At 51.1% G+C, this 25,164-nt stretch overlaps 2 protein-coding genes across 5 annotated transcripts; both read right to left on the bottom strand.

Moving 5' to 3' along the window:
- Positions 1–91: 91 nt before the first annotated feature.
- PRICKLE3 (prickle planar cell polarity protein 3) lies at positions 92–9,058 on the bottom strand. Of its 3 annotated transcripts, none has more exons than XM_081125075.1 (9): positions 8,923–9,058; positions 7,661–7,746; positions 6,532–6,715; positions 4,464–4,610; positions 4,038–4,175; positions 3,134–3,337; positions 2,857–3,043; positions 1,442–1,741; positions 92–908 (listed from the first exon to the last, which is right to left on the bottom strand). In XM_081125075.1, the coding sequence occupies exons 1-9, from the start codon at positions 8,962–8,964 to the stop codon at positions 334–336; spliced, it is 1,863 nt and encodes a 620-aa protein (XP_080981201.1). In that variant the 5' UTR covers positions 8,965–9,058; the 3' UTR covers positions 92–333. The 3 variants fall into 3 exon arrangements, with proteins under 3 accessions (XP_080981201.1, XP_080981202.1, XP_080981203.1); XM_081125076.1 differs by having other exon boundaries at positions 4,497–4,610; XM_081125077.1 differs by lacking the exon at positions 4,464–4,610.
- A 3,001-nt stretch (positions 9,059–12,059) lies between these two features.
- SYP (synaptophysin) lies at positions 12,060–22,504 on the bottom strand. 2 transcript variants are annotated; one of them, XM_081125771.1, is made up of 7 exons: positions 22,427–22,504; positions 21,211–21,276; positions 19,926–20,050; positions 16,949–17,144; positions 16,086–16,277; positions 14,534–14,864; positions 12,060–12,142 (listed from the first exon to the last, which is right to left on the bottom strand). In XM_081125771.1, exons 1-6 carry the CDS (start codon positions 22,442–22,444, stop codon positions 14,538–14,540), a joined length of 924 nt encoding a protein of 307 aa, XP_080981897.1. In that variant the 5' UTR covers positions 22,445–22,504; the 3' UTR covers positions 12,060–12,142; positions 14,534–14,537. The 2 variants fall into 2 exon arrangements, with proteins under 2 accessions (XP_080981897.1, XP_080981896.1); XM_081125770.1 differs by lacking the exon at positions 12,060–12,142 and having other exon boundaries at positions 13,942–14,864.
- Between the last annotated feature and the right edge of the window lie 2,660 nt (positions 22,505–25,164).

The following is a 25,164-nucleotide window of genomic DNA, read 5'->3' as shown; positions in this document are numbered from 1 at the left end:
TCCAGGCCCCAGGATGTGACCCACTCCAAATAACCTCAGCGTGGAGGGTGGTTCTGTGGAGGGATAAGTATAAATAATAAACAGATTGTTAGAATATATGATAATGAATAAGTTAATCCTTTGATCAAATGTGGATAAATCTCAAGCATCCAGAAGAAGAAAATTGGGAAGGGGGGCAGTGGGAGCAAGGAGGTAAAGAAGCCAGGCCTGTTTTACACCGAATATTAAGTTACTTCAATAGTACAAACAGAGGGAGAAAGGAAGGGGATTTATTCTCAAGTTAACTACTGACTTGAGAATGGAGAAATGGAGCCTCCCAGGACTGCCTCGCCTTCAAGCCACTATGCAGTTCTTGTCTCTGGACTGGCGAGGCATCCCTGGGCCTGAGTTCTCAGAGGGCACTGGGGATGGAGAGGTGGGGGTCTTTGCTGCAGTGTCCTGAGCAGGCAGGGGCCTGCACAGGTGTGGGGGCAGTGGGATGCGTTCTCCCAGGAAGAAGCCATCATCCTCTGAAGACTCTGAACTGGAGCTGGAGGGTGAGCTGGAGCAAGATTCTGAGTCCGATCCGGATCCCAAGTTACATTGATGGCGGTGAAGTCTGCCAGACTGGCGGCGGCGGTGGTGATGATGGTGGCGGCGACGCGTGGGGGCCCTGGGAGGGGGACTGCGAGGCCTACGGCGCTGGGCTGGAGGAGCACTCAGGGTCCGCCGAGGGCCTCCCTCAGAAACTAGAGGGTCCCGGAAGCTGACGCGAGGGGCACTTTGGCGACTGAAAGAACCATCTTCAGGGTCCAGCTGGCCAGGGGTCCCTGGGGGTTGCTCGGAGGCATTGCGGAGCCCCAGCTCCGGCATGGAGTGGCGGTGAGGGGCCCCTCTCAGAAAGTGGGTGGGCTCCTCCAGGCCTGCAGCTGAACAGAGAGATGGAGGGAGTCCCTATATCTGCCCCCTCCCAGAGGAGCCCTGTGGAAGGGCCTTCTCCTTTCCCCTTTCCCTCATCAGGACTGGGAAAGTGGGGCAGAAGTCGGAGCGGAGAATCCTGGAAATATGAAGCCTGGGACAGGCTCTGAGTGGAGGGGAGAGGGAAGTTGGAATGCAGGAGGAGGGCAGGATTGATGTAAGGGGGCGTGGCTTCTATGGAAGGGGCGTGGTATAGGCTGGAGCAGTTTAGGTTTTAGACTGGGTAGAGGGTCAAGGGTTTGGAGAAAAGGCTGAGGAACTTGGGTTCAGGCAGGTACAAGTTGAGGTAGGAGAAAGCCCTGTATAGAAGGGGGCGGAGAGGGTTCATGAGGGGGTGTAGTTTGGGTGCAGATCAGGCCTGGAATGGCTCGGGGGAGGGGTCAGGGGTGCAGCAGTGAAGGGCCTAGGCCAGTCAACCCGAGGGGCCAAGGATTGGTGGCAGAGGGATGCCAAATGGCTGGGCAGGACTCGAGGGATGACTCACCAGGCTCAACCTCAGTGCTGGTGCCTTTGGTGGCGGTCTCGGACGTCGCCTCCGCAACAGAGAAGGAGGCTGTGGAGGCTGCGAGCGGTGCGGAGACTGTGCCCGCGCTCCAGCTGCGGCGGCCAGGCCCTGAAGCCGTGGGCTCGGACCCCAGGCTGCAGGCTCGAGAGCAGAAGATTAGACCACGGCGTGGCAGAAAGGGACGGCCCAGCAGGGCTCGCCCGCAGCGACTACAGCAGAAGCAGCGGTCTGAGGCGTGCCAATGCTGGCCCTCATAAGCCATCTGGCCCTGGTCAAGGCCTGTGGGGACACCGCGAGAGGGGAAACTAAGGCAGAGCCCCCAAGCATGTCCCACCCTGCCCGAATGGGGCCCTTCTCCGGAAGAGGGCAGGAATCTGAGGCAGGGTGCTGCAAGGGCCCTTCTCTCCCCACCTCTCCAAAATGGGGCCCTTCTCTGGAGAAAGCAGGAAATCCGAGGTTTGGTCCTCACCACAGGATTTCTCATCCACCTCTCCTAGAAACTGGTTGATAAATGTCTCCTCTTCACTACTCTTTCTTTCCGAGAGTGCTACCTCCCAGAGTGGGGGTGGACATTGGACTCTAAGATATGGATCAGGCTTAGACAGTAAAAGGTGGCTTCAGATGGAAAGAGGGTGGATTTAGAGGCTAGGGTGGTGCAGACAGGGCTTAGAAGGCAGGGCGTGGCCTTGGTCGGAAAGGAGTGGATCTTAGAGAGTAGGGTGTGGCTTAGAAACTATGATGAACTTAATACAAAGGAAAAAAAAGAAACTATGATGTACCTAGGCCAGTGGTTTTCAATTTTTTTCATCTCATGGCACACATAACTAACAACTAAAATTCTGCGGCACACCAAAAATATATTTTTTGCCCAACTGACAAAAAATAGGTATAATTTTGATTCATTCACACTGGGTGGCTGTTGTCATTTTTTACTTGACAACCTAAGGAAAAAGAGGTCAGTGTCCCTGACTAAATAGTCACGTACTGCATGTTTAAAACATTCTTGCAGCACAGCAGTGTGCCTCTTGCAGCACACTGGTTGAAAATCGCTGACCTAGGCTGACGGAGGAGAGTCTTAGAGAATAAGGTATAGCTTAGGGGCATAAGAGCTAGGCTGAGAGGGTAGCCCTGGGGTGCTTGGAATTAGAGGGCACTCTGGAGGTGGGCCTGGATGTGTAGTGGTGCCTAGTACTGTGTAGATGGGGTTTAGAATGTATGGCAGAATGGGGCATATCACTGATGGGACTTGCAGTGAAGGGTATAGGGCTATGGTGCTTGGGCTAGACTGAAAGTATGGGGATAACAGTGGACAGGGTCTGGAGGACAGGAAGAACGGTGGTTGGGGGGCTGTGGCCTAGCTGTTCATCCCCTTGTCCAATGCCATGTTCACCCACCGATGTGCTCCCCACAGCCATCACAGTACTCCGCATGGCGGGCCTCATAGCAAGCGCAGCAGTGGGGCCGGCTCTGACGCATGACATAACGTTGCCCTCCTAGGGATGCTTCACACTCAAAGCAGCAGAAATGGCCCATGTGCCAGTGTCGGCCCTCAGCCTCTGTACACTCCGGGGAGAAGATGATCTGGGGGGTGCAGGCAGTCTGTGGCTGTCAGCAGGGCCTGCCCTGGCCCTGCCCACCCTCCACCCCCTCCCCTGGGCAGAAAGGCATCACCTCATCACAGGCTTGGCAGCGCGGGCGAAGGCGTTCGGCATGGTGACGACCGCAGTAGACCTTGCCCACATGGTAGAAGTAGATGAGGTCCACCAGCAGCTCCCGGCATGTAGAGCACACAAAGCACTGGGGGTGCCAGCAGGCACCCAGGCCTGCTCGGCTGGCAAACACTGCGATGTCCCCACCTCCAATCTGCTTCCCACACTGCCAGATGACAGACAGACACTGTCACCCTCACCAAGATGGTTAGATGGAGATCAGCCATATTTGGGCCTTCCCCGTGGTGGACCTTTGTGACTGGCCTTACCCATGGGGTAACTTTGAGACAGGTCCTGCCTATATGGGGGAGGAAAGTGCCTTGGAAACTGACCCTACTCCTGTGGGAGAGCTTAGAGGCAGGCTCTGCTCATTGTGGGTGGCCCTTAAAAGCAAGTCTTGCCCTTGCAGGTTTGGTGAAACCATAGAGGCAGGCTAGACCCAGTGGGGGAAACTTAGCAACAGAGCTCACCTAACAGTAGGATCTAAGGTCAGGCTCCACCCACCAGAGGGGTGCCTTGGGAACAAAATCCATCCACCACCAGGCTCTAGAGACAGGCCCTGCCACTGTGGGTGGGTTCTGAAGGACAAGTCTCAATCACAAAAGGACCAGACAGACAGCCCCAGGTCCACTCCGTGGAGGGGAGGAAACTAACAGAAGGTCCATTGTGGCCTCCTTAGAGACAGACCAAACCCAACAGTGGGATCTGAGGGACAGGACCCATCCCCCAGGGGGCCCAACACACAGACATCGCTGGCCAGGATGGCCTTAGAGGTGGTCCCTGCAACAATGGGATAGGGATATGGTCTTGCACCCCAGGGCTTGGATCAAAGGCACCACTCACTCCCTGAGGCTCCCCGGACTCACCTCCTCACAGATGGCCCCAGTGATGGTCACTGGGAAGATGCGCACAGTGCCACGGCCCAGGTTCTCCCGTTTCCGCTGCTGGCTGAAGGCTCGGAGCTCTTTCTTCTCCTCCTCTACCAGTGCCGTGCAGTACTGTGCCTGAGGCAGGGAGGGTTGGCCGGGCTCCTCCCTTATTGTATGCTCCCCAACCCTCTTTCAAATATCACTCATGCTCAAAAAGTCTACTACAATGCCTTTGCGTAGATGGTACTTCCTGTCTGAAATACCCATCCCTGACATCTTGTCCTAAGTCCCAGCTGTGGTTTTGCCAAGCAATGTCCCTTGATTGTCCCTACCCTTCCAGACCTTTCACCTCGGATCAGCTCACCTCTGATCCTGCCCATTTCTTTCCAGCTGCGGGGCATTTGCCCAGTTTGTGCTCCCTACCTGGCATGCCTTTCCTGTCTTCTCTCTCCTCACCTCACTGTCGTGTGGGGGCAGCTGGTGCAGCAGCTGCTTGATCCTGTATTTTTCCCCAGGACTGTTGACGTAGGGGACCTTGTCCTCTGGGAGGCAGCTGAAAAATTGGTATACCTGGGAGGACATGTGGAATGGGAGAAAACAACTGAGACTAGGGGTGATTGGAATGCAGTGGGATGGTGGGTCCCCACTTCTCTGAGAAAATTAAAGTAACCAAAGGGAAATGTCTGCTGACTCCCTCCATCTCTTCTTCCTATGGACTGGATCATTTCTGTCACCACCCAAACATGCCAAGAGTTCCCTCATTTCTTGACCCCACTTTTCCCTCCAGCTACTGCTCTACTTTTCTCCTTCCCTTTACAGCAAAATTCCTCAAAAGAGTTGTACGCACTCACTATTTCCGCTTCCTTTCCTCCGATTCTCTCTAGACCTCACTCCAGTCAGCCTTCCCTGGCTGTTCCTGTCAGGGTCATTGATGACGTCCACGTTGTTAAAGTCATTGTTCAGGTCTCATTTCTCATCCAACTTGACCCATCAGTAGCACTGGACACAGCTAATGACTCCCTCTTCCTGGAAACACTGTTCCCTTGGCTTCCAGGACATCACACCGTCCTGGGTTTCCTCCTACCAAAAGGAAGCCTATTGGCCACTCCTCTGTTCTTTTGGTTCCTTCTCAACTAACCAACCCCTAAATGTGGGAGGGTCTCCGGCTCAGTCCTTGGTTCTCTTGTTTCTTTCTTCCTTCACTCCCTTGGGAATCGCATCCAACCTCATGACTATAAATACCATCTCAGGGCTAATGCCTCACAAACGCATGCCTTCAGCTCTATGATCTCTCCCTTGAATTCCAAGCAAAGTGGCCACTCAGGTGTCTAATGGACATCTCAAACTCCAGATACCAAAACCAACCTTATGCTCTTAGACCTCAAACACATTCCTGCCTTGGCCTGAACGATATCAGTTGATCCATCCACCCTTCAGGTAATCTTTAACTCCTTTCTCTCTCACACCCACAAGCAAATCTCTCAGCTTTACTTTCAAAATACAACCGGAATCTGACCACTGCTTACTGCTTCTACTGTCAGCACCATCATCAGCTACCTAGACTATTGAAGTGGCCTCCCTTTCACTGGAACCCTGCTTCTGCCCTCACTCCTACAGTCTGTTCTACACTTGGCAGTCAGAGGGATACCATTAAATCTTAATCATATCCCTCCTTTGCTCACAAATCTCTTGTGGCTTCTCCCTCACTCAGAGTAGAAGCCCAAGTCCTTTCCATGCCTCTTCCCACCCCCGCCCCCCACCTCTCTGACCCCACCTCAAATCATTCTCCTTGTGGCTCACTCTGTTCCAGTGTACTGGTCTTCTCACTGTTCCTCACACATGCCAACACATTCCTGCCTCAGTGCCTTTGCATTAGCTATTCCATTTTCCTGGATCTCTTTAACCTAGGATTTCTGCGTGATTCACTCTTCACCTCCTTCAGGAAACTCAAACATCATATTCTCACAGAGGCTTACCTGGGCACCCTATTTATAATCCTAATGTCTCTCTCGACCCCCTCCACTCCCCTGCTTTTTTTTTTATTCCATAGATATTACACCATCTGACATATTTTTACAGGTTTGCTTATTGGCTGTTGCTCCCTTCAGGAATTTAACCTCCCTGTGGGCCTATATATACATATTTTGTGTGTTTGTTTACTGCTGTGTCCTCAGTGCCTGGAACAGAGTCTGACATGCAGTAGGTGCTCAATAACTATTGAACGAGTTAATCAATGGAGATGTGGTGAATGAAGTGCTAGGATAAGCCCTGAGGCAAAGGGTAGTGGGATGAACAGGCCCAAGAACTTGCCCAGTGATTTCCCAGGGTTCCCTGGAAGTTTTGGGGAGCTGATCACCCCTAGATCACTGAGGGGTCAGAAAGACAGGCACAGTCTGACCACACACCCTAGTGTTGCCCCAGAAATAGGTTTTCACTTGAGTGTGTGTGTGCACCCACTGGAGAGCAACAGTGGGTGGTGCCTTCTGGTCACCTGCTCCGGCTTGAGACCAGGGGGCACCCAGGCATACTCCTCTGAGGCACAGCCCGAGTCATCATCGGAGATGGAGTGGCGCTGAAAGTCTGAGATTAGCCGACACATGATGCGTTCCAGGTCCACAGGCACTGCATGCACAGCATGCTCCTCCCGCGGGCATTTGCAGTGCTGGCAGATCTTTCTGAAGGGGCCAGAATGGGGGCCAATTACTAAGGGGTAGCCCACTGGGACCACTTGGCAGCCCAAGGAAGTGCAATGGAAGAGCAGGGGACATGCAGATTATCACCACCAAAGGACTCTGGGCCTACGGGTGGAGCTGAGAGGAGGTGGGACTATGAGCCTGGGTGGAGGAGGTGAAGAGATGGAGCTGTGGGGTCTCAAGTCCAACCCATGACTTTCAGCTCTGGGACTTGGGCCTGAGTGGGAATGAGGTTCTGAGTTTGAGATTGGAGTTATACATCTAGGGCAGGGGTGGGGAACCTTTTTTTTGCCAAGGGCCATTTGGATATTTATAACATCATTTTCGGGCCATACAACATTATCAACTTAAAAATTAGCTATGAAAAAAGCTCCTAGATTTATTTAACTTTGAGTCCCACCTGCAGTTCCTTGGCAAGACGTTCCCCATCCCTGATCTAGGAGCTTCCCCTCAGGACAGGTTCTGGACATTTTGAGGGAACTTTCCCTGGAGGTGGGCTCTAGCCTGTGCTGAGCCTCAGAACTTTCGGATAGGGCTTTGTCTGTAGTATGTTATGGGATGTTTTGGGTATCCGTCTCCAGTAGGAAGATAAGGCACAGGGGTCTGGGAGAGGAGTTCCTAACTCAAGAAGGGGGCTGGAGGTCAGTGGGCGGTGTTCAGAGTCCAGGACCAAAGATCTCCCTAAGGATAAGACTCAGGCTTGAGGAAGGACACTTCTGGTGCGGGGCTGTGTCATGGGTGGAGCTCTCCTGGGAACCTGACAATAGGGAATGAGTCAGGGGGCGGGGCTCTGAATCAGAGTGAGGCTCTTACCCAGATTGAGTTTCCTCTAAGGATTTGCTGAAGCTAAGGGGCGTGGCCTAAATCTCCGGGGGTTCCCCCTTGAGGGCGGAGCCCTGACGAAAGCAAGCCCTGACGGTCACCTACCTCCAGCCATGCAGCAGGAAGCCAGGGCACTGCTCCCGGCAGGAGTTGCAGGGCTGGCCACGGTCTGGGTCCTCTGCCGCAGGAGGCTGTAGTGGGCGGGGGCAGACACGGCACCCAGCCGTGCGCGGGGGCGGAGAGGGAGAAGTCAAAGCCCGCCTCTCCACTCCAAGGCCCGAGACCGCACGCTGGGGCCTGTCCTACCAGGGCAGCTCTGGGCAGGCTGGGACAGCACCCGGAGCTCCGGGGAGGGGGACACAACAGAGATAGAGGTGGGACAGCTGAGGTCAGCTCCCTCTATGCCCCCTTTTCACGGAATTCTCCTCCCCAGGCCAGCCTCCAACTCCCCTTATCCAGCCAGGACACCACCCCCCAGCTTCTGACTCCTCCAGTCCTCAAACACCTCTCCCAGAACTCAGAGTACTCTCCCCATTCAAGGTACAGAGTCTCTAATCTGGGTGTCTACCCCAGGCTTCATCTCGGCCCCTTCTCCACCTACAAGGCCAGCAGCACTCTAGTTCCACAGGGTAGGAGTCTGAGACCTCATCCTCACCTGGGATCCACACATGAACCCCTCCCTCAAACCCTGGTTTCACCCAAGGAACTGGAGATCCTCCTCCAGGACCTCAGGAGGCCCCTGATCCATTCAGAAACCCTGCCTCAAGAAGCCTTGGCCCTTACCTCTCATATCCTACGGCTATTCACTCCTCTGGACCACCAAACCCAGATCCCACCTAGAGACCCCACCAAAGGAAGAGAGAGACCTTCCTATCTATGAAGTCAAAGGCTGCCTGCTCAAGTGGAAGCCTGGAAGCCCTCTTACCCCAAATTCCAATCCCTGGACTCTCAGTATTCTGGCACCCCTGGAGTGTAAGACCTCACTCTTCAGTTCACTTTCTGCCAAAGTAGAGGGGGAGGTCCCTTCCCTCATAAGTTCAAAAGGTCCCTGTTCAATCCAGGAACCCAAGACCCAATCTTTTGGCCCTCAGAATCCCCTCCCATAATTCACATGAGAGGAAAGCACACCAGGTCTTTGGGGTGCTGATAAAAGTGTGCGGAGAGGTCATTAGGGAGCATGGGCCACCAGATCTCCATGTTCCTTCATCCACACGCTTTCAGCAGCCCCAGCCCCTCTGGTCTGGGAATTCTGGGGATGGGATTCCCAAGCCCTCTGTGGAGCGCCTCCTTGTTATCCCTATGCCCTGCTCCCTCTCCTGGGCCTCAGTTTACCCCTGCCCCCCGCCGCTGCCCTGAGTCTCGCTCACCGCGCGCCCGGAGCGGCGCCTTCGGGACCCACGCGAGAACATGGCGCACCCAGCAGGGTCAAGACAGGCCGGGTCAGGCGAAAGGAATCCTCGCGGCCGTCAGGCCACCGCGTCCTGCCTGGAAGCTCTGTTCCGTAAACCTGACACCGGCAGGGGAGGAGCGCGCCCCGCAGCGCCCGCCCCTGGGCCTGTAGTCTCTCCCGGGCCAAGGCGCCCCCTGCCTAGAGGTGAAGGGCACGCATCCCCGGAGTGCTGTGCGGGAGAACTCCCCTGCGCTCTGCTATGAGCCCCAGAAACCCGAGGTGCCACGTGGGCTTTCTAGGGTTTGAGAGCTCAGTAGCAGAGGAGAGGAGACTTGAAAGTGGCAACCTGACCACAAGGAGTGGTGCGATAGGGTACTTGTATTGGCGCTTCGTGTCCATTTATCTTGGATGTTTATTTGGAGGGATTAAAGCCACCTCTTGGCCTCTTCCCCACTGGTGATGCTCTGAAGGACGCTTTCGCCCATACGAATGCTGCAAGAATGGTCCCCAACTCCACCGCAGCAACAGCTAATGCTCCCTCGCCCCCATCCAAGAGCTAGATCTTACACACCCCACACAGCCCCACTTCCATCCCTTCAAAAACAGGATTATTTGAGATTTATGAGGAGGTTAAAGTCACTGACCAGGTTCTCAGGTCCTCTTCCCTCCTCCTTCCCCATTCTTAACGCCCAACTGTCATGCCCCCTAAATCCTGAGGTCTAATAGCCTTCCCTCCCCAGCTCCTATTTTTCTTTCTCCAGTTAGATATCCCTGTCCCTGAGCTCAGTTCCAGAGCTGGGAGTCTCTCCTTCGAGTTCTCAGGCTTTGCTTTGCCTCGGGGCTGGGAGGAGGGGGTCGGGGCCAGCAGTCAGAACTTGGGCGCCGGGAGGGGGGTCTCTAATTAGGGTTGGCGGAGGTGGCGGTCTGCCGAGCTTTTCATCGCAGGCGCCAAGGATTCCCAGGCTCCCCTCCCACCCCATTACGCACATCTCTGTCACTTCTCTCCTCTCCTAGCTCCAGGGAGGAGCCTGGGAGGGGTTAAAGGGAGTGAATGAATGAAATAAGGAGTCACCTTAGCACCCCGTTTCCCGGTCTTGCAGCCTACCGGGTCTCCCTGTTTTCCAGCTTGGGGGGGGGCAAGGAAATGAAGAGACAGAAGAGTCTGAAGAATGTGAAGGATGTGGGTAGAGGGAAGTCTCCCTGTGAAATATGAAATATGGGGTTCTATTCCAACCCCTTGAGGATTTGAGGACAGGGTGGTGAAGGCATGTGGCTAAGGGACCAGAATTGGAACTGAACCCTTGAAAGACAGGACTTTTTGTGGCCAGTAGTGGGGCATTGGGAAGGGCTACTCAGAGCATGACTTAGAATGAGCTGCAGGCGAGGTTTCGCCAAGGATGTGGGCTTGGCCAAACACTGTTGAAGGCACCTGAAATGGTGGGGTGACTTGAACCGCGTCCAGCAGGTCAGTGACGGAGCTCCCTCTCACCTCCTTTCCATATCTTCCTTTGTGTCCCCCTAAAAAGACACACTGAGAAGTCTGAGCCAGGTGTACTAGGTGGTTGAGGAATTTATTTAGGGGAGGATAATTAATCATATTTGTTCTTTCTCTGGGAGGGAGTCTTCAAACAATACCGAAGGGCAAGGGCAAGGGCAAGGGCAAGGACAAGGGCAAGGGCAAGGGCAAGGGTGGGGGTCTGGAGGGGAGGGAGAAGGGACACAGCCAGACAAAATGGCAACACACGGTCACAGGCACTACCGACATCACAGACACAGCAGAAGGTATAGGATAGGGGCTCCAGACCGGACCTCCAACCATCCCCACAGGTGGGGGGTGGAGGGAGGGAGGAGGCAGGAGAAGGGGGAAGAGGGGTGGGCCGGCCCCATAGGCCCATTGGCTCTGTCCTCTGATTACCTATCTGTCCCATTGTGGGGGTGGGCAAGGGTATGTGTGGGTGTTTCTATCTGAATCCCACCCCTTACCCTCCAAGCCATACCTCTCAAGTCTCCCAGGCACCCTCAGTCCCTAGCCTTGGCCAGGGATATTCCCCCCCACTCCTAACAAAACCCATCCCTCAGGCCCTAGCCACTGCCAAACCTGCCCAACTTTAAAACATATTTTCTTTACTGCTCCATTGTGGGGTGGTGGGGCAGGCTTCTCCTCTGAAATCACCAAGTGTGCCCCACTCTAAGACCCGCCCCACCTAGAGCCCCAAACACGCCCTCACCCTAAGCATGACCCATTACTGAATCACCCTTCCAGTCTGCCCGCTTTAGAATCAAACTCAGTCTCCTGAATGTTTCAAGCCACACTCCTTCCATAGACTATGATCCCAATCCAAGACCCACCCACTCTGGAGCTTCACCCACTGCCTGGTTCAAGCCCCACCTCCTCTAGAACTCTCAGTGTTCTTCCAAATCCTGTCCCCAGGCCCCCAAGTCACACCCCGTCCATAGGACCAAGTCCTACTACAAGCCCTGACCACTCTGGGGCCCACCTGCTGCCTCGCTCAAAGCTGCGATCTTTCTAGAAACTCACCCTCAGTCTCCTTCCAAGCTCCTTTCCAGAATGCTCTAGGACACCCCTCTGCTTTGGACTCAACTTTCAGTATGTCTGGAATGCAACCTCCCTGCTTTCTAGTCCCCTCCACCCCAGAGCTCCTTTCCAAGACCACCTTGGGTCCCAAGCCCTCTGATCTCTGCCTTTCTGCCCCCTCCCAGGATTGAATTTTCTGTAATGGCCATTGTTCAAACATTGCTGGAGAAATCAAGGCCAGAGTTGGAAGGAGGGGAGGGAGAGAGGGGAGAGAGTCTGAAGTCAAGCCTACCCTCCTCACACAGCCAAGGTCTGTCTCCTCCCTGTACCTCTTTCAGAGTCCTCCCCAACCTCAGGGCACAGGGCCAGGGAACAGAGAGGCCAAGGGATGCAGGGAAAGGGCTAGGGATAAGAGGGGCCCACTAAAGATTGGGGCCCTAATGCATAAGGGGAGCAGAGTGGGGGCAGGGCCCAGACAGACAAATTATATATATATATATATATATATATATATATATATATATATATATATATACACACAAAGACTGTTAAGGGTCTCCTGGCTTGAGGGGTGGAGACCTGGGGTGCAGGGGTGAGAAGGGGGGGCAGGCCTTCTCCTGAGCTCTTGCCCACCCATGGTGTCCTCCTGGGCTGTACTGACCTGTAGAGAAAAAAGACACAGAAAGGAGAGGGGATCCAGATACAGGTGGTGCCCTTAAAGAGGGGCTGAGCTGCTATGCCTTCACCCCGGTTTTACCCTCTGCCTGACATGCCTTTTCTTCCTTTTTCCTTCACTCAGAATCTTGGAGTCAGTTTCATCTCAGCTGTCCCTACTGGGAAGATATACCTTGCCCCACTAGACTAGGTACCAAAGAAATTATGGTCCTCATTCCCCTAATCCAAAGAAGTTCATTAATAGAAACTGTTCTAGTCATTGGTTATAAACTATATTGAGCCAAACTGAGATTCTCATCTTTGTGGAGCTTACACTGTAGCAGGGGAGACAGACTTCAAACAATAACCATAATGTATAAAGTTATCTAGACTAAGATAAGATGATAATAAGTGAAATGGAAAAATAAAAAGTAGAGCAGGGTTAGGGGTTTAGGAGTGCCAGTAGGGGAAGGAAAGTTGCTGTATTAAGTAGGGTAGTCAGAGAAGACCACACTGAAGAAGTGACATTGGAATAAAGAGTTAAGGAGGTAAAGGAGTGAGCCATGCAGATAACTGGGGGCACGGGGAGCATTCCAAGCAGGGGGTACAGCCAGTTCAAAGACTCTGGGGTGGGATCATGTTTAGTGTTTTTGAGGAACAGCAAGGAGGTCAGTGGGGCTTGAGTGGAATGAGCAAGGGAGAGAGGTGGGAGGTGATGTCAGAGAGGTAGGTAATGGGGCCACACAGGACTAGGTTGTGAGGACATCAGCTTTAACTCTGGATGAGGAGTAAGTCATGGGAAGATTCTGAGCAGAGAAGAATAAAAAGTCATGTTGTTGCGATTATTTCCTCAATAAATGTTTCCTAACATTAGCAGTGCTCTAAGCGGTCATGAATAAGTCATAGTCACATCCCCTACTCTAGTGGGAGAGACAGTAAATAAATGTATCAGCTAAGCCCTGGTCAGGGAGCTCAGCTGGTTAGAACATCATCCTGACATGCCAAGGTTGTGGGTTTGATCCCTGGTCAGGGCACCTACAAGAATCAACCAATGAGTGCATAAATAACTGGAACAACAAATCAATGTCCCCCCTCCCTTTTTCTAAAATCAGTAAAAGATATATAAACTAATAATTACAAACTGTGGTAAAAAAAGCACAGGGTACTATGAGAGAGGTAAGAAAGGGGACTTGTAAGGATCTGGTTAGATGAGGTTATCAGTGTGTGTGGTTATGAAACTCCAAGAGAAAGCAGTACCAAGGTAAAGCCCTGAAGTTGGATTGTGCTTGGAACATTGAGGTGGCCTGTGTGGCTGGAACAGTGTGTGTGTGTGTGTGGGGGGATGGTAGAAGGTGAGAGGTCAGAGAAATGAGGTGAGGAGCTAGATTGTGTAGGGCCCTGTGAAGCCTTTGGCTGTCGATCTGAGTGAGACTGGAGCCCTGGAAGAGCTCTGACCACAGGAGGAAGGTGGCCTGACTTAAGATTTAATGGGATTCCCTCCCAACGCTGTGAGTAGAACAGAAAGGGAATGGGGGTGGAAACTTAAGATGTTGGGGGAGATGACAGTGAAAAGGGGGAAGATTACAGATTATATTTTGAAGATAGAGCCAACAGGATTTTTTGATGAATTACATGTGGGATGTGTAATAAGCTCCTCCCTGTCCTTTCCATCCTGGCCAAGTGCCAGAAGCTACCTCCATCTTCCTGTTGCCACCTCCTGGCCTTTCCTCTCTCATGCCATCCACCCTGCCTCTTCTCTCCATCTTCCCCCTCAAGTATGAGGGAAATCTCACTTTTTTTTTTTTTCAGATCAGGCAAGAAGGCCAGCAAGCCTTTCCAATGCCCATGCCCCATCCCTTTTTCCTTCTTTGAAATTCCACACTTCGAGAGCTGGGGAGAGGTGACAGATCTATCATCTCCTCCCGGATTGGTGAGCTTGTTTGAACTTCACGATCCAAGCCAGTTTACCCTCACCATTTATTGGTCTTATCATAATATACTGACTTATCAATCACTTCTAAGACCATTTCCACTTCCCTCCACGGATCCTAAGCTCTGCTGATTCTCCACTACAAAAGTTCCCCTGCTGTTCCCTCCTTTCATTGGTTGCTTTGCCCAATGTCCCCTCCCTCCCCTCAGAACTGCACTTCTACCTCTCCCGTTGGGCTATTCTTTCTTCCCATCTTCAAGCACCACTCTCCTGATTTCCATTCATTGGATAGGTTTTCCCTCTTAGCAAGCAGCTAGCTGAGCCTCTGTATTGGCTCCTTCAAACTCCCACCCTCACTTGTCTGGCTAGCGTCTCGCGTACCATTTACTACGGACTCTTATTGGTTTACTGACCCGCCCATCTCCTTTCAGGTACCCTCCTTGGCCGCACTGCCCGCCCGTCACTCACCAGACTACATCTGATTGGAGAAGGAGGTGGGCGCACCCTGAGGGCCATAGCCTTGCTGCCCGTAGTCGCCCTGAGGCCCGTAGCCGCCGCCACCGCCGCCGGCGGGCTGCCCGTAGTCGGGCTGGTAGCCGCCCTGGGGCCCGTAGGAGTCCTGGGGTCCATACCCGCCAGGGCCCTGCCCATAGCCCGCCTCGCCGTAGGCGTCCCCGGGCGCCGGTTGCTTCTCAGGGGCGCCGGGAGGCGCGCGTAGGAATGGGGCGGACCAGCCGGTCTCCTTGAACACGAACCACAGGTTGCCAAACCAGAGCACCAGGTTCAGGAAGCCGAACACCTGCGGGGAGATAAAGCTCGGCTGTGGTCCCACGCCCATTGCCTCAGCGGCCCCTGGTTACGTCGAGGCAATGAGCGTTTGGCATGGATCCTAGGGCTCCGGAAGGGTGGTGGTTTCTGACATCCAGACCACCAAGTCCCAGCGCATGAACATCAATGTGCAGAAAAATCACCTTCGGGAGTAGGGGTAGGGCATGTTAGAATTCAGATTCCTGGGATGTTGAGATCTAGTAATATAACATACATTTGTTTATATATTTACACATTTACGTGTTACATATGCACGTTTATACATGTATAAAATATAGCAAACAAATCTAAATTTGTGATATAGTAAAACATTAAGCAGAAACTTTGATTAAATATGTAAGTGCACCACTAACAGATGCATAAGTGCGCATATATATGTATACACAAATATATGTATAACTACACATGTATAAAGTATGTAAATATATACTTTGATATTAAAACAAATACATGTTTTATAAATACAAAATGTTTTACATGTATCTAAAATAAATATATACAATATAATCCAATTTTGGGACAGGAAGTAATGTCTCCACTTTATAATTGAGGAAACTAAAGCCCAGAGAGGCTAAGTTGCCTAAGATCTCATCCAGCAAATGACAGAGTTGGAATCTTAACATCTGTAACACTTGTATATGACTTATCACATGCCAGGCCCTTTTCTAAGCACTCTATTATTAGCTCACTAAATACTCAACTTTGGAACAGGACCTATTCTTAGTTTTCAATTCACATGTTGGAACTGAGGCCTGAGAGGCTGAGTAACTAGTTTCAGGTCACAGAACTTGCAAGTGGCAGAGCTGGGATTTGAGTTCAGACAGACTCCGGCCAGTAGGGGGCGTCCAGGTACGAAATATTTCAAGTTATTCATTTTGCATATAAGAAAACAGGTTTCAGAGTGTACTGAGTTGCTGGAGATTTAACATGACTAGGCTAGGGGTGGGATCCAGGTCTCCCAAACCTAATTGGACAGAAGATCTCATGTTCCCCTCTTGGGGACAGTTTGTGGTGTCACAGTAGTTACAATTGCTATCTAATCCTTCAAGGCTCTGTTGTTGGTATGCCTTCTCTGGGGAGCCCTCTTGGATATCTGAATCCTCTCATTCTCTCTCTCCACCACATCCCATGCCAGACTGTAAGTGACCTAGGCCCCCTCCCCAGCCAGCCTGGCCAGCTTCCCAGGGCTCACCACGGAGGTGTTGAGGCCGGAGGTCACAGGGTCTCTTATCTCCTTGCATGTATTCTCCTTCTGCTGGCAGCTAGGTATCCCCTTGATAATTTTGTCTGGATCTGTGGCCACCTTCACGTCCGACAGCCCCTTGGCCCATGCCGACGAGCTAACCAGCCACATGAAGGCAAACACTGCCGTGGCCAGGAAGTCCTAGGATGGGCAGGGGAGAGATAACACTGTGAGTGGGCTGCTTCATTCTGGGGTGTGGGGCCTTCTCAGATCACAGGCTTTCTTGGGAGAGGGGTCCCCCAGAAGAGGTCTGTCTCTCCTCTGCCTTTTCCCCAACACTCACCTGAAGGTGGCAGTCCTAGTTTGGGCTCGTGCATCGTACAGAGGATGTGGGAGTGTGATTGTGATATGTGGGTGTGGGTGTGGGAGAATTCTGGGGGATGGGTGTTGAATCTATGGAAAGTACTTTGTCTTTCCACTTTCGTCTGAATGTGGGATTATGTGTCATTTTGTGTCTGGGATGACAGCGTATGAGTGCAGCTGTGTAGGAATCAGTGTGTCTGTGTGACACGACAAGCATGACTGTCACAGTGAAAGTCTGTGTACTCCATTCTTTGATCTAGACTGTGTGGTTGTGTGAGAGGTGGGAGGTTTGCAGGTGTAGGCCTATCTGCGATTCTGTGTGGGCTATGAGTGTGTCTCGGTCACTCTATGATTTAGTGTTCAACAGTAGCTGCAGTAGCATGTGTGGCTGTTATGGTGGCTGCTTGCATGTGGGCCTGTCTGGGATTTGATGTGACCTATGAACATGGCTGCCTCCCCGAGGCTCTGTATCCCCTGGCTCCTGCATTCAAGTGGCTGTGGGGGCTCACCAGCACGGGCCCTTTGTTGTTTTCTCGGTACTTGTTCTGCAGAAAGATGTAGGTGACCAGAGCCCCCATGGAGTAGAGGAAGGCAAACACAGCCACAGTGACAAAGAATTCCGCTGATGAGGAGTAGTCCCCTAGTAGGAAGACTTTGGAGGTGCCCCCTCTGCAGTCAGGTGCATCAAAGTACACTTGGTGCAGCCTGCAGAGAGAGGTAGGCAGGTGTGGTCCAGACTTTAGGAACCCCCTCCCCCACCCCCCACTCCGCCCAGTCATGAATCTCCCAGATTGACAAGGTCCCTGGAAGAGGAGGAAATTACCATCCACAGAGCACCTACTGTGTACCAGTCACATTTCGTTGGTTACTCATAGCATCCCATGAAATAAGTTTTATTCATCCCTCACTTCAACAGAAGTACCTTGGCCACTTGGTTATTCATAGAACATACCAGGTACGCTCCTGCTCCAGGATATTTGCAAAGGACTGCTCTTCTAGGTATCTTTGTCTTACTCCCTTCATCTCCTTCAAGCTTTGCTCAATTGTTCCCTTCTCAGTGATACCTTCCCTGTTCTTACCATTTAAAATTAAATTCAACCATTCCCTCCCAGCACCCCTTCCTAGCTCCATTTTTTCACTGTAGCAGTGATACCCCATCTGACATACTATTTTTTCTTGATTTTTGCTGTAATTACAAGAAGGCAGGGCTTTTCCCTTTGTTTTGTTCACTGCTGTGTCTCTAGGGCCTGAAGCAGTGCTGCCACATAGTAGGCACTCAATAAATGTTTATTTACTGAAACGTACAGAGGCAGAAACAGGCTCAGCGAAGTGCATTAACTTAACGAAAGTCACACAGCTGGTGAGGGAATAGCAGAGTTAGGATCCGAACCCTTTGTTTCCCGGGCTACATCATATTGACTCTTCTCTCTGCCCTACTTCAGGTCCCTAAGAGAAAGAAAGGTATGCATTGCAGAGGAGAGCCCAGAGACAACAAAATAGGAAGAGACAGACTGACAGGAGGGTAGAAGGGATCCTGGAACAGGATGTGTGTATTTGGGGGGGGGGGGCTGAGTGGGAAGGCATGGGGCTAAGGCCTTTCCTGTGGTGTCATGGAAGGGGGTCAGGAAAAAATGTGTGTGGGGAAGACTGTGGTGAGGTCACAGAGCTCTCACCTCAGATTGGGGCACAAGATCCTGAGACAAAGCAATTGGTGCCAGTGCCCTTGTGTAGCAAATGTCCCAAGGCTTACACTTATTGATCCCCTACTATTTTGCATAAATGCCTCATTTAATGACCCTCCCCCTGCAATTCTCTAAAGCAGGCATTATTATACCCATTTTACAGATGAAAAAACAAAGACTCAGCAAGGTTAAGTTACTTGCTCAAGGTTGTGCTGCTGCTAAATACTGGGGCTAGGAGTTAAATCTGGTTTTGAATTGCTGGGTTTCTAGTATGCTGAATTGGGAGAGGGGGTATCTAAGGGGAAACAAAAGGCCCTTGGGGGTATTGGGACAGTGGTGGGTTGGTCAGGGAGATCCATGTCACAGACTTTTTCCCAGGAGACTTGTGGGTAAAGGGCAGATCCTCAGGATCTGAGGTCCTAGGCATGGGAGGTATTGGGGGAATGACCACAGATTTTTGTGGTTTTCTGGATTCTCAAAGGGCCTGCTCTCAGCACTAGCCTATGCTGCCAACTCCCTCTCCTTCCCCAAACTCTCTTCCCTGGCTTCTGTGAACTGGTGGATCTTTGGTTGGCCCTCTGCCTTTCAGGCCACACATCCCTGGAACCTCCTTTTCTTTTGACCATTGCTCTGAACCTGTGCTGGGCTTTCCTGTCTTCACTCTGCCCTCTCACCCTGCCTAGGTGATCTCGTGAGCCTCCATTTATCCTTAGTGCTCACCCTCCTCCAATTTCCAACTCAATTAATGACCTCTTTCCTGAATCCCTTGAACTTATTTATTTCCTCTATGTTAATAAACATGTATGGAGTGCTTACTCTGTGCCTGACACTGTGCTAAACACTTTACAAGTATTAATCCATTTAATATTCATCATAACCCTGTATTATCCCATTTTACAGTTGAGGAAATTGAGATCTGGAGCAGTTATGTGATTTGTCCAAGTAGTGGAGGAGCCTCTATTGAAATTGTATCTGTGTGTCTCTGTCTGCCTGCCAGCCAGGAGGTAAACATCTCCTTGAGGGCAGTGACCTTGCCTGCTTGTGCTCACTCTCATGTACCTAACTCCCAGCACAGAGTATTATCTCAATAAATATCCGAGTTGTTTAATTTGGTTTAATCACTTCCTAGAACTAAACAGCACCCTCTCATTATTCTCTATCATAAAACCCCTCATGAGGATCCTTTCCTTGAATTTATCCCAATCTGCAATTATCCTCTTCATTAATTAATTTGTTATAATATTGGCTCCATGAGGTTAGGGAGCTTGGTCTGTTTTGTTCACTATTGTGTCCCCAGCACTGTGACCAGTACCTGACAAGTATCTGATTTTCAAAAACATGTGTATGGAATGAATGAATGGTAATTAATATTGGCTAACATTAGTTGAGTACCTACTGTGTTAGGCTATACATACTCTTACTTTTGAACCTTGTTTATTGCCTGTCTCCTGCCTGCCCTTCGCCTTCACTAGAACGTAGCCAGAGGACAACAGCCTATGCCTGTCTTTTTTTTTTTTTTTAAGTGAAAGAGAGTTTATTAGTGAAGCAGTGGGAAAGAGAGAAGGCTACTCCGCAGATGGAGAAGCCTATGCCTGTCTTGCTCACCTCATGTCATAGAGGCCCGGAGCAGTGCCAGGCACAAGGTAGGTGCTCAGTGCATGTGCAGTGACCTGACCCAGTATGGTCTCCTGAGGTAGGGGCTAGGCAGGAGCCGCTGGGGAGGAGGTGTTGCCAGGTCCCTCCCCACCTTTGTCCTCTCCCAGGTCTGCCGGGGTCCAAGGGGTGGGCTAGGGTGGGGGCACACCTGAAGGGGTACTCGAATTCAACCTCGATGCTGGGGAGACTGTGGGTCTTGTTGGCACAATCCACGCTCAGCTGGAGCTCCCCACTGTAACTGCCGCATGTGGCAAAGGCGAAGATGGCAAAGACCTTGGGCAGCAGGGATGGGGATGGCCACAGTGAGCCTGTGTGCACCTGGGATGGGGGTGCCCTCCTCTGGACAGATCAGGGCCCAGCGCAGGCAGCAGCAGATGGACCAGCCTCCGCCCCCACCCTCTAATCAGGGCTCATCAGGCCCCAAGGACAAGCTGATTACAGGGGTGTGGCTGTCTCTGTCTTTCTTCTAGTGTCTCTGTCTGTCTGTACCTCTCAATGCTCTCACCCCCTCCTTCTCTCTCTCTTCTGTCTCAGTCTCTCTGTTGCTGTCTCTCTCTGTATTTCCATCTGTCTCTGTTCTCTCTGTCTCTATTTCTCTTGGTATCTCTATTTCTTTGTGTGTCTTTGTCTTTCTCAGATGTCTTTTTGCTCCTCTCCATCTCTGTTTCTCTGCCTCTGTCTCTCTGGTATCTGTGTCTCTTTATGTCTTTTTTCCCTTCTCTCTGTCTGAATGCATGTCTCTCTCTCTCTGCTTGTTTCTCAGTCTGCCTGTCTCTCCTTGCTGTCTCTCAGTCGGTCTCTGTATGGTATTCTCTCTGTCTCCCGTGTGCCTCTTTCTCTATGTATCAGTCTCTCTTTTCCTGCTGTCTTGGAGTGTCTTTTTCTGTCTCTTTCTTTCCTCCATTCCATTTTCATTTTCTGCCTCTCTTCTAGTGTCTATTTCTTTGCATCTCTGTTCTCTGAGCATCTTTCTCTGTCTCTCTTTTCTTTGTCTCTTTCTGTTTGTCTCCTCTCTCATATATCTGTATCTCTTTTTTCTCCGCATTTCAGTCTCTATCTCCATCTTTCCCCGTCTCTCATTCTCTCTGTCTTTTCCACTGTCTCCGGTTTTCTCTTGGCTTTGCGTCTCTCCCACAGCAACCGGCTTCAAGCTCCACCTCCCCTGCCTCTCTCTCATCTCAGGAGAGGAGGTAGGACGTCACAATCTTCCACTTCACAACAGGGGTACCCTTGGCCTTGTGACATCACTTCACAGCCCATCCATTCTCTGGCCCCAAGTCCCCGGGACTTCACCCTGGAGTACAATTCCATCATCCCCTTCTACCCCTAATCCACCCATCCATTCTTTGCTCCCCACCCCAACTCCACCCTTGCTCTTCCGGATCCCACTACCTGCCTCCCTCTCTCCCTCCCATGGCCCAGACCCCACTCACCCATTGCAGCACCTTCACAAAGCCAAGGGGCTCCTTGACCACCTGGAACTGACCCCCAGCCACCAGCTGAGGAGAGAAACGGTGGGGAGGGGATGGGGTTGTTGGGGATGGAGAGGGAGGTGAGGGATGCCACCAGGTGATGACTCCTGGGGATAGGGCATGTGACCTCCAAGAGGAAGTGAGGACATTCTTTTGGAGAGGGGGCAAGAAGGAGAAAGTGACACTTCAGGGAAGGGTGGGCACACCTTCTGTGAGAGAAGACCCTGGGGGTTCAGAATTGGTGTGGAAATGTGGGGAGATGGTAAGATAGATGGCAGAGGGGGTCTAGGGTGAGGAAGATGGGGTAAAGCCAGGATGAGTTAAGGAAAGGGAGAAGGTCTGAAATGGTAAAGGTGAGCCAGATGGAGAAAGGGATGGGGTGGAGTGAGTGAGGAAGGAGTCTGGGTTCATTGGGGTGGGGGAGGGTGTCTTGAGTGCTGAAGGTGAGTCATAACAGGGAGGGAATCAGGTTGGCTAGGGTGGGGGAGGGGTCTGCATGGGTAAAAGGGAATCAGAGGTGGTAATGGGGGGTCCGAAGTGATGAGGATGGGGAGGGGTTGGTACTGGTTAGAGAGGGGTGAGGTTCTAATGTGTTGAAGAAGAGTGAGATGGCAGAGGGTCTAGAATGATTAAAGTGGGGGAGGGCCGGGACAAAGCTTCACTGGATATGTGCTGGGAGAGGGGAGACTAAGGGTGTTGGAGAGGCAAAACCGGATTGACCCCCTTGGTCTGCTCTGGGGGAAGGAGTGGTTCTCTCCCGGGGTTCCGTCTGTTTGGGAGGGGCAGCTGTCAGCCTTCGCCCCATCCCCCGCCCTCACACCTTCTGTCGCTCTATTTCCTGGCTCATCTGCAGCACCCCCATCTTCCTTCTACTCTCCACTCCCCTCCCCCTTGCTGTACCCTAGCCCCAAGACTCCCTCTTCCTCCGCTAAGGAAGCTTGTGGCTGGCCCCCGCTGCGGCAGTGAGGACAGCCCTCTCTGCGGCAAAAGGCGCACTCCTTTTCTTCACTCCCCTCTTCCTCCCCTCATCTGCCGCAGACCCCAGCCCCAGCATTGGGAGCCGGGTGTCTGTTGCCAGGACCCTGGTCACCACCTCTCAGAGTCGGGGGATCCGCCGCAAGCTGGGCTGGGGAGGCCTGGCAGCAGCGGGCTCTGTCCGCGGTGCTGGAACGCGTACCTGATTCACCACGTCCATGTCGGCGAGCAGCAGCAGCAGCAATGCGGGGGGGTAGGAGGAGCCTGCTAGCAAGGGCGGGTGCAGCGGGGGAGGGGGGGCGCGCAATCGTCAGAACAGCCGAGACCGCTTCAGCTCCTCCCCTCGAGCCCCCACCTCATTGGCCACAGGCGCTTGCGCACAGCAGCCGAGCTTGAGTCGCTGACGGCCATTCCAGCCCCGAGGCTGGAATCCTGAGAATGCTCAAAATCTATCTCTGAAAACACAGGTAGAGGTCTGGGAAGAGGAGGACCATTCGATCCTACAGTAGGACATTTTGCCAGGCCCTTTACTGAGTTTGTTGAGTGTGTTCACTCATTTAATCCTTACAACAGCTTTATGTAGGTGGTAGAAACTGTTAGCTCCATTTTTACAGATGAGGAAAACGAGCCCCCAGAGAGGTTAAGTGACTTGTACAATGTCGCCCAGCTAGTAATTATTGGCAGTGCCCAAAGTTCTGAAATTTAAACATAGTTCAAGGTCTTGAGGGTTTCTTCTCATCTGCATTTTAAGCACATCTTAACCCCCTCCTCTTCCAACCATCTTCCTATTGACCTCTTCCTCTTAAGTTAAATTTTACCTACTCTAACTCTACACCTTACATCCTGTTTATTCTTCAGCCCGCTCTTAATTGGACTACCCCCCTGCATGCTACTAAAACTAGGCCTGCCAAAGTCAATGGTGATTGTCATGTAACAACATCCAATGGACAAATGCAGTGGAATTTAAGATGCTCAACTTCACTCATACTAAAAGAAATGCCTATAGAAACTACTAAGATGCTGCTTTTCATCTTTGAGGGTGGTGAATATAAAAACGTTTGATAATGCTCTATATTGGCAGGTTGCCCAGAAATAGACATTCTCATAAGTTGTCTGTAGAAGTTAAATTGGAATAACCTCTGTAGAGGGCAATTTGGCAAAATCTAGCAAACTAACAAATCCATATACTGTATGGCTCAGCATTTACACTTATAGGAATTTATCTTACAGATAAATTCATACATGTGCTAAAAGATGTGTGTATAAGATGATTCACAGTAGCGCTGTTTATAGTAAGAAAGAGTGGACACTCTCAAAGTGCTCATTACTGGTGATCTGTTCAAATAAACCCTGACACAGCTACAAAATGGAGTACTGTACAATTGTCATTAATAATATGGAGATACGGGCCCTGGCCGGGTAGCTCAGTTGGTTAGAGCATCATCCCTATGATAAGGTTGCGGGTTCGATCCCCAGTCAGGGCACATACAAGAATCAACCAATAAGTGCATGAATAAATGGAACAACAAATTAATGTTCCTCTCTCTCTCTTCCTCTCTCTCTCAAATGAATAAAAAAATAATATGGAGCTATGGGATGATCACCAAGACATTTAGTTAAGACATGCAAGGTGCCAAAATGTGTGGGGATTGTGTACAAAGAGAAGGGAAGGATTATATCATAATTATAGAAAGAATAACTAACATTTTAAGTTGTGGCTGCTCTGTGTCAAGTACTGTTCTGAGAGCTTACTTATATCACTAATTTAAATGCTCACAGCAACCCTATGAGGCAGGTACTGCTACTATATTCATTTTACAGGTGAATAAACTAAAGTGCAGAGAAGTGAAAGAATTTTCCGAAGGTCACACAGCTGGTAAATGGTGAAACTAAGATTTGAACCCAGGAAGTCTGGCTCCAGCATCTGTTACTCTTGGCCACTAACTTGTCAGTACAGCATCTTATACATGTATAAAATATATCTGATAACACTGGTTGCCTCCAGAGGGAAGGGGCATATGTCAATGTATATCCCTTTATACCTTTTGAATTTTGAATCATTTGAATGTATACCTATTTTTTAAAACACACACACTCAAATTCACAGAAATATGTAATGGATACTTCTCAGTTATTGTCTTATAGGGGGAAGAGCGTGGGTCTTGACATTGAATTTCTTGAATTTAAACCCCACCTCTAGCCTGGCCGGGCGTGGCTCAGCGGTTGAGGGTCAACCTGGGATGCAGGTGATCAGGGTTCGATTCCCGGTCAGGGCACATGCCCGGGTTGCGGGCTCGATCAATGACTCTCTCATCATGGATGTTTCTATCTCTCTCTCCCTCTCCTTTCCTTTCTCTGAAATCAATAAAGATATATTTTTAAAAAAAGTTATAAACCCCACCTCTAATATTTATCCTGTATGACTTTGGACATGTAAGATACTTAAAATGATACCTATAGGGTTGTTGCACTGATTAAACAAGATAATCATTGTAATGCATTTTGCACAGGGCCAAATAAAGGGTTCATTTTACCTCCTACACATCTCTGGAATCCACTCACTTCTCTCCATCTCCCCTGCCACCTCCCCTGGCTAAGGCAACCATTGTTCCTGCCAATTTAGCATCTCCAGTCTCTTTCCCTTCCCTTCTGTTTTCAGCAGAGCTATCAGAACATCTATTTAAAATGCAAAGTTAACTGTCACTACTCAGCTCAAATCCTTCCCATGGCTCCCCACTGCTTTTAGGAAAAGTCCTAGGGTTTGGGACCTGGCATTGAAAGGATCTGCATCATCTGGCCTCAGATGGCCTCTCCCACCTCACCCCTTAACAGTCTTCTTTTACTCTCTGTATCCTGCCTAGGACTTGCTCTTCCCACAATACACCAGCACAACCACTCCAAGCCTTTGTTTCAAGGCCTAGTGCAATTCTGTATTTTGAG

The sequence above is a fragment of the Miniopterus schreibersii genome (genome assembly GCF_964146895.1).
Source record: "Miniopterus schreibersii genome assembly, chromosome: X".
In the NCBI taxonomy this organism is placed as follows: domain Eukaryota; kingdom Metazoa; phylum Chordata; class Mammalia; order Chiroptera; family Miniopteridae; genus Miniopterus; species Miniopterus schreibersii.
Note: the sequence above shows the minus strand (reverse complement) of the source record. Positions and strands in the feature narration are given on the sequence as shown.